The sequence below is a fragment of the Macrosteles quadrilineatus genome, unplaced genomic scaffold (genome assembly GCF_028750875.1).
Source record: "Macrosteles quadrilineatus isolate MER2022 unplaced genomic scaffold, UCM_ALF_1.0 Scaffold_7__1_contigs__length_78375512, whole genome shotgun sequence".
NCBI lineage: Eukaryota > Metazoa > Arthropoda > Insecta > Hemiptera > Cicadellidae > Macrosteles > Macrosteles quadrilineatus.
Window position 1 is genome coordinate 36,867,869 of NW_026542600.1, and position 12,343 is coordinate 36,880,211.

The 12,343-nt window shown below is 36.4% G+C and overlaps 1 protein-coding gene across 3 annotated transcripts in view; it reads right to left on the minus strand.

The window, feature by feature from the left end:
• Positions 1 to 12,343, minus strand: part of LOC128998716 (meiosis-specific nuclear structural protein 1-like) — a 44,281-nt gene that overhangs the window by 22,726 nt on the left and 9,212 nt on the right. For 2 of the 3 annotated variants that reach the window (XM_054424976.1, XM_054424977.1), the window contains 3 exons: positions 11,914 to 11,973; positions 8,638 to 8,820; positions 221 to 327 (listed from right to left, as the gene is read on the minus strand). In XM_054424976.1, coding sequence (XP_054280951.1) covers positions 221 to 327; positions 8,638 to 8,820; positions 11,914 to 11,916 — 293 coding nt within the window. In that variant the 5' untranslated portion in view covers positions 11,917 to 11,973. Of the gene's footprint in view, positions 1 to 220; positions 328 to 8,637; positions 8,821 to 10,886; positions 10,938 to 11,913; positions 11,974 to 12,343 lie in introns of those variants that run through there. The other variant, XM_054424978.1, reaches the window with a different exon arrangement.

Sequence of the window (12,343 nt, forward strand, 5' to 3'; positions counted from 1 at the left end):
CAATAAATATAGATGCACAAACAGGCATAATTAGTGTATTTATGAACAAGTAGGCCTACCACTCCAAAGATGGGTTACTAAACCTAAAATGAACATAAACCTAGCTCATTTCATAAAAACTTATTTGAACCACCCAATAGATCCTCAATTTTGAAGGAAGTATACTTAGTTTTAACCCAGTAATGATTATTTGAAACTTATTTTTTATCCATAAACTCACCGAATCTTTCTCTCTCTCAGTTCTTCATTTTGAAGGCGATTCATTTCTGCGATGGATCTTTCAGCTTCCTCTCTCACAGTAGCTGCTGCAATTGCTTCTTCTCTTCTCTGTTAAACAATGTTTTAAAATAAAATGCAGATCATAATCATCATGATCAGTGGGAGATTGTGTTTTTAATTTCCTTAAATCTGATCATTCAAAAGTGAATGCTGTAACGTCCCAAATTGTACCTCTATTAAATTTTTAATTAGAGCGGGAAATGTTACCGGCAGTGTACACCCGCCGCACTAGTAGCGTCTTAAGGATGTAGTGGTAGGGGTAGGGCGAGAGTTCTCCAGGACCTAGGATCAACCGGCATTTGATCGGCCTGGTCACTTCCCTCTCTTGGCTGCTCCTTGTTAACCTGCTCTAATTTACCAAACCCATTGGGTAAAATAAACGTGGACGTCGTCCCGTTCGAACGTATTCTATTTATTTTGTTATTAAAATTTGGTTGTTAGGGTGTAACATGGTTTAGTTGTGTATAGAAATTTGAGAAAATAATTTTTATTTTATTTTTTGTTGTAAAGATTTGAAATTAAAGTTTTACATTCACAATAGTTAATGTAGTAGTAGCCTATAGTAGCAAGACATCTTGATAAGAAAGCTCTGGAAGCTTCCTTATCATCTGGTCCAGTGCAAGTGCTGGCCCGAGTAGGGGTAGAAGGTTCCAGAACTGAGATATCTTATAAGGGAGCTGCTTCCATGTGGGATTGTCAGTTCAAGAGTGTAAATGTATCGTGTCCAGACCTGGGGTGAATTTCTGCAGCCTACCCAATGAGTATTAAGTTTATTTTATTTTTGATCTTATTTTGATTCATTCACTTTTATCCCTCTTTCTGCTAATTATTGTAATAACAAGAAAGATTATAGATGTTTTCTTTTAAATTTTAAACTTTGCTTTCAATTAGTAAAAGATGTAAATATAAAATGCACCTTTCTTTTAGAATTTCTTTAAAAGAGTCAAATATGGATATTAAAACAATAAATGCTAATTACAGTAAAGTTTTCAAAGTTTCTAGTAAAGTTTAGCAATCGTACATTTTATTTCATTCAGGAAAAAATTAATGTAATTGAATTTTTAAAGGATTTTAATTCAATTGTTTAGCTTTTTAATTTAAAGAAGTTTGAATTCAATTTAAAGAAGTTTGAAACTTATTTAAAGAAGGTTGAAACACAAAATTAAAAAGTAATTAATCTTGGAAATAACATTACATAAATTGCGCAACTCTGCTTACTGGGCCTTTTGCTTAGTTTTATTATCCAGGATTAATTTACGCTTCATTAAAGATTGGTCTTAAGACAATTGAAATAAGAAGTTTGGAAGCATAAATATAAAGATGGGTTCTAAGATAGACTTGTTGTCTAAGAGTGGATTAGAGTATGAGTTAAAATTAAGAAACTTTGAGCCAGATGTTAGGAGTACAAGTTCAGTTTTGAGAAAAAAGTTAAGACAGTTGATTAGAAACCAGGCAGATAGTGATGTCAAATATTTGAGTAACAAGTTAGTAATTACATGAGGAACTTAATTACATAGAAACGAGCTTGAAAGTTTTGGGTGGTAAATTAAAGGACCTAAACGACAGCAGTCGACCAATAGATATTTTAAGATTTGAAGCTAAAATTGAACACCTAAATCTAAGAATCACTAACATTGGAAAATATAAGGTATCGGATGAAGCAAAAAAGACTATTGAAAGATATTCTAACGAACTTAAAGCTCTAAACATTAAATTTGAGGAAATAGGTAAATCTATCGACAAGGATATTAAGACGGGACTATTGCGTAGGTTAAGTGAGAATAATACTGAAGAAGAGAATTTAGATGATGTATTCGAAAATGTAATATAGCTGAGGAGGGAAAGAAAGAATCTTATCAAGAGATAGAATCAGATAACAGTAAGGAACTACTTGCTAACAATATCGAGCAACAAAATGTACGGGCTGTACTTTCCCATGTTGAGGTAGGACCTTCTAATCTGGGCAATGTCACGTCACCTGAGAGTAACCTTTTTTCTAAATTACCAAACCCCATTCTGAAATATTTTGAAAATCTGCAAGTCTGTGACGGTCTAAAGATTGACGCTTTATTAAAATTTTTTAAGCGTGACTCTAAGAATAAAAGAAGATACTAATCTACCAAATTGCCACATTCTAGAGTTGTGTCAACAGTATTGTAGTGGACCTCTGTGTGGTAAAATTTTGGAGTGTAAATAAATCTACACATAAAAATTTAGAGTTCCTACACAAAGAAGTTTTAGATTGTTTTGTGCCTTTGGGCTTGAGAGAAGCACTTAAAAGAGATTAGGTAACCACCATAAACAGACAAACTGGGACAAATCATTACCTTTAATACAGAATTCATTGAATTATTCTTTCAAGGACTAATACATAATAGTCCTTTTCATATCCTTTTCATATGAGTAGTAAGTTTATTATAATTTTGATGTTATTTTAATCCATTCACTTTTATCCCTCTCTCTGCTAATTATTGTAATAACAAGAAAGATCATAGATATTTTCTTTTAAATTTTAAACTTTGCTTTCAATTAGTAAAAGATGTAAATATAAAATGCACCTTTCTTTTAGACTTTTTTAAAAGAGTTAAATTTGGATATTAAAACAATAAATGCTAATTACAGTAAAGTTTTTAAAGTTTCTAGTAAAGTTTATTAATTGTAAATTTTATTCCATTCAGGAAGAAATTAGTGTAATTTAATTTTTAAAGGATTTTAATTAAATTGTTTAGCTTTTTAATTTAAAGATGTTTGAATTCAATTTGAAGAAGTTTGAATTCAATTTAAAGAAGTTTGAATTCAATTTAAAGAAGTTTGAATTAAATTTAAAGAAGTTTGAAACATTAAAGAAATATGTATTTGTATTGTAGACAGATAAGCTAGGAAAGGGTTTGTTTGTTCACAGGGCTCAAGTGTGTACCAGGAATTAATTGTTTTAAAATGTCCAATAAAATATTAGCCAAATGTTTTAAATTTGTTATTTTTTTATATTAAAAAACAAATGGATGTAAAAAAATTTCAGTTTGATTTTGGGCTCTAAAGGTGTAGCAGAAAGTGTTTTATGAGTAATTGTATTATTTTAAATAAACTATGATTTTTGTAACAATGATGAATTTTTATTTTGGGTCTCCTCTTTAGGCCAATTGCACAAAATGAAAAAGTAATTAATCATGGAAATAACGTTACAAGGGGACGGGCGAAACAGCTCACGTCCATCGATAGGAGCTTAGTTCACTGCACTTGACACTCATAACCATAAATTATAGTTGTTACAGAACGTATTTTATTTTGTTAAATAGAATTACTATTACTAATTCGTCCTCCAAGTGGACGCGTCAGACGAAGGATTAGGAGCCTCCCTCACCCAACGTCGTGACAATGGGGAGGTGGTCATCGCCTACGCGAGTCGTCTGCTTTCAAATGCCGAACGTAAGTACACTGTAACCGAGAAAGAATGCTTGGCTTTAGTCTGGGCGGTAAAGAAATTTTGCCCCTATTTAGAGCGTTACCGCTTTATTGCGGTGATGGACCATATCACGCTAAAGTGGCTCTTGCGTCTAAAAGAACCTATTGAACGGCTGGCCAGGTGGGTTCTTGAGCTCCAGCAAAATGAATTTGATGTAGAGTAGGAAAGGGGCATACAACCGTGAAGCTGACACAATGGCGTGTTTTCCAGTTGAGGATCTGACGACTGATGACCTGGACGTGTCAGCTTGTCCCGTGGACGTGAGCACCCCGAGTCAGGTGGTGAAACAGCCCCAGGACAGTGTTACAGGGTACGTGGATAAATAGTATGACCGTCTTTTTGCAAAGGTAGCCAGAAATCCAGTTTCCAACCATATATTCTCTATTCGGGACGATAAGCTATATAAATTGTTTAGGCGGAAAGTGTCCCACGGCAAACAGAAGGAATGTTGGAAGCTTTGTGTTCGAGTAGAGGACTGTGAAAGGGTATTGGTTGAAACCCACGACTCCCTTACTGCCAGTCATTTCAGCTTTAAGAAAACAGCCAAATGAACTAGAGAGAGTTATTTCTGGCCGGGCTCGCGGAAAGACGTCCGGGCTTACGTTAGAAGTTGTGCTACGTGCCAAAAGTTTAAGGTCGAACAGACAAAGCCGGCCAGAGTTATGCATTTTCGCCCTCCCGGTGGGCCCTGGCACACGGTTTCGGCAGATCTTATGGGGCCCCTACCATGTTCTAAAAAAGGAAACACGTTTATTGTAGCCTTCCAAGATCAGTACAGTAAGTGGACTGAAACGGCGCTACTTAGAAGTGCCACTGCCACGCAAGTAGCCCAGAAATTTAAGGAACTGGTCTTATTGCGGCATGGGTCTCCTGAAGTGCTTTTCATAGATAATGGTACTCAATTTTGTGCTCGCGTATTCCAGGAGCTAGCAAAGGACTGGGACATAACCTGTCAAAATACAGCCCCATACAGTCCCCAGTCCAACCCTATTGAGAGGCGCAACCGGGTAATTAAAACCCTAGTGGCGCAGGGTGCCTGACGCGATCCGTGGTCTGTTATTTGAGGTTGCTAATGACGGGGGTGAAATAACTCCTGATGAATTACACCACGAGCGAATGCAACGTTTTAGGGCTCTATACCAAGCAACTCTATACCAAGAAACTTGCGAAACACGTTTTCATCTCAAGCAATAATCTGCGATGCCGGGATGTACAATATGCGGTTGGTCAGCAAGAATTAAAACGGACTCATATTTTATCGTCCAAAGCTAATGCCGTGGCCACAAAATTGTCGCCAAAATATGACGGGTCATTTGTTATTACCCGTAAAGTAGGCTAAAACATGTATGAAATTCAATTGCCCGGTTCAAGGAAAAAGCAAACTGCTCATGTCAAAGATTTAAAGGCACTCCAGGAGCGTCCGATGGTCGACTAACTTATAAATAAATCTACACAGTTGACTAATCATAAATTGTCCCAATAGTTAAGTTTTCATTTCACTAGTATTTAATTTGCTGTACATAGTTGGTGCGTAGCATAGTTTTATCACTATTTTATCTAAAATTGATTGATTTCTCTTGTTTGCAGGTTCCACTTTTGCATTGTAGTGCTTGGCTTGTGCATGATATCATAGTTCCCCACTCTTGCTTCACACCATCCCCTGTGCACCTTAGCATGGCTACCTTAAGGCCTATAATAAAAATTAGTAGTGGTGAGCTGGTTGCGCTGTACAATAATGATTGTATTGATGGACTGGTAATTAACGCCTACTTAAGGCTCCTAGAGCCCCAAAGTCGGTATTATCGCGAAGTGCCCTCCACTTGGGCTTTTGACACTGAGTTCTTTGGAGACTGGGCGAAAGGCGGTATCCGAGCTACCAGGGAGCGTGTGAGTGAAGTTGCCTCTTTTGTGCATGAACTATTGTTGTTCCCGGTACACCTTCCGGAGGTCAGTGAGGTTGGGCATTGGGCCTTGGTGGAGGTGAACACTTGGGCAAAATTCTTGCAGGCCTACGACTCGGTCCACTTGCGCAGGGCTCCCCAAATGAAACTAGTGTTGAGTTACCTAGAGAAGGTGGCATTGGTCCAGGGGGTGGAGTTCAACCCCGGGGAATGGTCCCTCTTTGAGACACCAGACGAGGCTCCGCGACAGCCTGATAAGTCGTCGTGTGGCAACTTTTTGTGTGCAATGGCGGAAAAGCTATCCAATTATTCGGGGATTATTAAAGACTTGACCATCAACCCGTGCGAATGGCAAAAAAAAATGCCCGAACCCTTAGGAGGGGCCGATTAGAAGATGAGAACTTCGCCCTACTTGAGGTTAATCAGGCAGACGAGCACGGACGACGTTATGCAGGAATTCCCCATGCCAGACTCCTGCTATTATCGATAGTCACTAGAGAAGGACGGCAAATAAAGGACGATTTAATGGAGGATCAAGTCAGTTTCCGGGGCTACAACTCATTTAGGGCAGCGCCCAGTTTTATTGAAATGTCTGGGATGGAAGAGGAAGCTACCCGGGAGCCCGAGTTGGAAGAAGGGGAGGTCGACCCTCAACACCGGTCCTGAGTATTTTGGTGGATGAAGACAATCTCGAGATCGGTGCTTCCGAAGACGGGCGAAACAGCTCTCGTCCATCGTTAACCAGACCATTGTGGAGGGAGGTGCGTAACACTCTCCTGGGACCAGAGGAACTTCCCGGAGAATCAGAATGGCGGCGGAGGCCGAACCGCTTCTACAAAATAAGAAGGTAGAGAGAGGACGGGACCTTCTACCGGGAGAAAGTACTGAAGCCTCAATCCCGGAGGCGCTGGCACTAATCGGGTTTATAAAGGGTAAAGTGGTGATTTCATTTAAAGGAGAAGTTTTGTTTCCGTAGGCCAAAAGGCCGTATTTTCTGTTACCAATTAGTTCCTTGTGACAGTATTCGTTAATTTTGCTAGACGAAAAGCTTGTTATTTTAATTTTATTTTATATAGAATGTTACTGTTGTTTTGTACCTTTGTGAAGTAAATTGTTCTGTTACTTAGAATATGGTGCTTGTCGTTTCATTGGGTACTACCTTACATAACCCCTAACTAAGGGCAAACCAATATTACAAATGTATATATGAATACAAACAATGCCGTCTGTTTTTTTTTCTTTCCCGAAAGTGGGAAGAGAGTGTAAGGTCCAAAATTGGATCTCTATTAAATTTTAAATTAGAGCGGGAAATGTTACCGGCAGTGTCCACCTGCCGCACTAGTAGCGTTTTAAGGACGTAGTGGTAGGGGTAGGGCGAGAGTTCTCCAGGACCTAGGATCAACCGGCATTCGATCGGCCGGCGTGTAGCTGGTCACTTCCCTCTCTTGGCTTCTCCTTGTTAACCTGCTCTAATTTACCAAACCCATTGGGTAAAATAAACGTGGACGTCGTCCCTAATCTGGACGATCACCAACTGTAAGTATTCTGAGTATTAAATATAATTAAATTCACTATTATTATTTTTTTCTGTTATATTCCTTTTTGGTGGAATTTATAGGCCAAGATAGTTTCGAGCTAAATAGCTAGGTAGATAGGTTATAGTCTGAACAAGACTGTTTACGGGTATTGTTAGTTGTCTTCTTGAGAGTTAGATTGATTCTTGGTGTAGACTAATAGATGTCTACTACCGTATTTTATTAAATTGAATTGTTAGGGGACGGGCGAAACAGCTCACGTCCATCGATAGTAGCTTAGCTCTACACTTGTCATTAACAACCATAAATTATAGTTGTTAAAGAACGTATTCCATTTATTTTGTTATTAAAATTTGGTTGTTAGGGGACGGGCGAAACAGCTCACGTCTATCGATAGGAGCTTAGTTCTGCACTTCTCACTCATAACCATAAATTATAGTTGTTACAGAACGTATTTTATTTTGTTAAATAGAATTACTAGGTGGCGGACGAAAAAGCTCTGCTTATATTACTTCACTTGTTACCAATTTAGATTCTTATTAGGTGACGGGCGGAACAGCCTTGTCGTGATCCGTCCCGTCGTGTGGTCTATTAATTAATACCCATCTATTTAGATTAATTCACTTAAAATTGATTTAAACCTGAGATATTCCCCACGTCACACCCGGGGGAAACAACTCAGGGAACCTAGGACGTAGTTGTTAGTCGTGACAATAATTTTCTTTAGTTATTCTTATTTTTGATTTTATTGGTTTTGATTAAAAGGTGAAGTAACCTTTTTACAAGTAATTTTATTTTTTGAGCGTAGGTAACGCACTAGCAGTAGTGTTGGTTCACGGCTAACCTACGGTTCTTTCTTTTTGTGACGTTTGATTAGCCTTTTAACTGAACGTAAATGATAATAAAAACACAATCGGGGATTAATTGGCTTTAATTTGGGCAATGATGATGATCAATGATTTACTGAATAAATGATAATATCCTATGGTCTGAGCCAAGCAATTAATAATTTAACTTGAACCCTGGACACACCTGACTGGTAGCAGATCCGAGGCATATAAGGTGTAATTTTACCCCCCTCGGAATTAACACCTTACAATGCATAAAATAAGCTGTTTTAAAATTTCAAAACAATTGAATATGCAGTATGTTATGGCTGTAATTACATTCTGGTTGTAGTTTTAAGTGGATTTTAGAACAAAAACACAAGGTTTATAAATACATTGAGGGAGGTTACATAACTAACTCGTGCCGAGAAAAAAGTTTTAGGTAGTTGATATGGCAACAATTTTTAGAAAATTAAACTTAACACCTTATCTTTACAAAAGAACCCTCTACTTTTTTCTGAAACTTATGCAATCAAATTCGCTGTTTTAATATATCCCTTAATCTCTATTTGTAATTTACTGAACAAATACAAACAACTGATTATATTTGTTGGATGCGTCTTTAAACTTACTTTGGCAAGTAAAGTCTCCATTTCAGCTTCAGTTTGTTCTGTTTTCAACCTCCTCTGAAGGTTACGCCACTCTGCATTCTTGTCCATCTTCATCTTTTCAGCTTCTAAACTGTCCCGAGATTTTTGTTTTTGAAGCTGCTTATAATCTTCTAGAACCATCCATTTGGGACGGTTATTGCTGGCCTAAAAAGGTATATTTTTCAATAAGTTAGTAAGCATTTACTATCTTGAGCCCATTAATCTTAATATTTTATGTACGGAAATTAACTGAAATAAGCACATTCATCCAACACATATAGCAGAGTAGCTGCCTTGGTTCAACCAGAGTAAGCCTACAGTTAAATCTTTTTGACGGGTCAAAACTGGACCCAGTTGTTCTTAATCATTGGGCTTTTAACAAATGATCCTGGCTGAAGTACCAGCAGATCCTGGTCAGTAACAAAACGAAGCCACCATCAAATTCATTCAACATTCACCCTTCTACTGATCTTTGCTTAAAATAGACCTATGTATTCTGATACTACAGCCTTGTCAAAATCTAATCTCATCAAAATCTATCTAGGTCTAATATTATTAACATTGAATCAAGAATAATATTTGTCAAAAGAAACATAGGCCTATAGTTTAATTTACCCTTTGATTTCAATAGTCACTGGTGAATCTTTTTATTGGTTGTAGTGGCCCCAAAACTGCAATATTGACTAGGCGTAATTGGTTTATATTACCTGTCATATTAGTTCAAATTGTAACATTCAACATATACAACTCAACTTCAACTTGCCTATGTTTTGGCAAGCTACCATTTTCAAACACCAACTTAAGTTAAGTTAGCCTATACAGTCCAGGAAAAAACATTAAATCTGCTTGGACGGCTTTGTTGATGGTTTAAATCACAGCCACCTCTAATACAAGGCCGCGGCGAGTGAAAAGCGGCAACGTCGCATCAGTGTCTTGGTGCGCGGTCGTCTTATTATTACAGTGAATGGAGGAGTCGCGTACCGACGTACATAATCGCGTTTCTACTACCTTTAATCATTATTAATGACTTTAAACTTATTACTACAGCATGCTAGATAGATGTGATGTGCCTGGATGCAAGAATTATTACGATAGCTCAATTAAAAATGAATAATACATACAGTGTTCTAAGATTCTACGTGATCCGTCGCGTAAGCAACAATTGCTTCCTGCTATTCTTCGATCAAATTAGACATCTTAAAACCATTCTCGTTTTTGTGTGAAACATTTTCACGAATATGAACTTAAATTTGTAAAAAAATGTAAGAATAAGACTTTGATTCGTGTAAATATACACGCGAGAAGCGAGTTTTAGGTATGAGAAAGCCGTACTATTTCCTTGCTTATTTGTCTATCTATTGATAAAAGCTGTTGTTAAGTGATTAAAATAACTTAAATAACTAGCACTTCGAAGAAATAAACCGGTGTTTCTGTTAAGTAGGCCTACTAGTAAAAAATATGTACTACACTATCTAACAATTAAAGCATCATATTCTCCGACTCCAGTCTGAATGTTGATGTGATAAAAAAAATTCTATTAATATTGTGGAAAGCCATATGGAGGCCTAGCTTCTTAAATCGTTTACAAAATGAAAAACGTTTTGCTTAGTAATTATTCAAAAAAAATAATTTATTTATAGTCAGTATGCCTTCAAAATGAAAACTTAAAATTTTGTTGTCGCTAACTAATGGTTTTCTCAGGTAGACTAAAACATAATATTCCTATTGAAAAATGAAAATTAATTTTATTCGAACAAAATTGGTAGATGTTAGTCTCTACAAATCCCAAAGTCTCTAGAAATATTGAAGTGGCAATAAGTTAGTCAGTCCTACTGTATTACCATTCTTGGCATAGTAGCTTTATTTTGTAAAATTTAAGCACAGTCTGTCTAGTAGTTTTTACTATGTTGAATAACGCACATATGTACAGACACCATGAGATTGTTATATAATAGTGTAGATTATCAAATTAACAAAGGAAATATGAAAAGTCCATCTATTTCCACATTCATCGTACTTACAATATGATAAATGCAACCAAAAACATTATGTTTGTATATTTTTAGTTTTAGACATATTGTGGTATGTTGCAATTTTTCACTAAATAAACAACCTAGATTCCAATTTTGTCTATTTTACCATACCTTAAAATCTACTAAAATATGTTATTACGTATTTAAATACTTTCATTCATTGATACAGAGCAGCAATACTCTCATTGATGTTCATACCCTAGCGCGTGTGAAGACGGACACAGAGGGGGTGTGATTGCTGCGTTGCCAGTTCGAACGTCGCGGCCTTGTATTAGAGGTGGCTGTAATACACAACACATAAGTTACATGTAACACACAATAAATTAATAGGCTACTTTTAGTTTGATCAGGTAATATAAAACAATAATACCTAAGTGAACATTTTTTTTAAATAGTATTTAAGTTAATGTAGCCTAACTTAGGTCAAATGACATTTGGTGGTTACTGTAGATCTTTATGTTGACAATTTCAGTTTATTCATTCTGGTGACAGGGACGTAGCAATGCATTGGTGGCAGAGGGTGCAGGAAGCATAGGGGCGCAAAATAATAAAATGGCTTTTGAATCAAATTGTAAGAATAATTAAAAATAAACTTTTTTCATAGCTTGAATGGAATCGTAGTAGGCTACTAACTAGAATTGAAAACTATTAAATATATTTTTTTGGCAATTCTACATCCATACTTCGTCACGTAGAATAATATGATTATGGGAGAGAGCGGAGCGCATTTGTATGTTGTATGCCGAACTGCCGCCCTACTTCAGTGTGAAATGCAAGGCGGGGAATATTTTTGGTGGGACGGCCGACAGTTGTCAGTGCCGCAGCGCTTTTGTCTTTTGTCGGATCAAAAGTGAGTAGCCTACTAGTAGTGACAACAAGGCGCCAAACAGGCTCAACATAACCTGGTCACAGACTGCTTTATTGTTTATGTTTACATTAACACTGTTTTTAATGTCTTATGATGATCTTAAATTATCTTAATAGACAATAGATATTTATGTCTATAAGAAAATGAATTAAAACTTCTAAATTAAATAAAAAGTTATAATTCATTCTCTTGTTGTTATTTGTCTTAATATTGAATTGTGGTCCCTGGCTTCATTCAAGCTAGACTTATTTTTTGAGGAAACACAAAGCTGAAAAAATAAATGAACACTGCTGTTTAAGTTATTAATATCCAAGCTAGTGTAGGCATAGGCTAAATACATTTCTGAATACAGCTTACCATTGTGAAAGAAATCTTCCTCCAAAATTGGGCAAGCTAAATCTGTACAGAGCAGAAAACCTAAAACGGAAAAATAATTAATACCTAATTTTTGACTCAACAACTTGATTTTTAACCATCAGAAAAATTATTGCTGAAGGTTTGCTGATTGAGGATATCAATAGCCTATAAGCCTTAACTTAGCCTTATTGATATTGAAAAGTTACTTATTGATCGGTTACAGAAACATTGCTTTCGGACTATAGCATATCTTAAACAAAAGAACAATGTTGTCTTCAAATATAAGCTTATATACCATTCACGATTAGATATTTATAATTGGAATATTAAAACCTTATATTGGTCCCAGCATTACTTGCAGCTGAAGTTTACTACAGGTTATATTTATAAAACCAAATTGAAGGTTTTAAAAGAAGAGTTGGTTTAAACT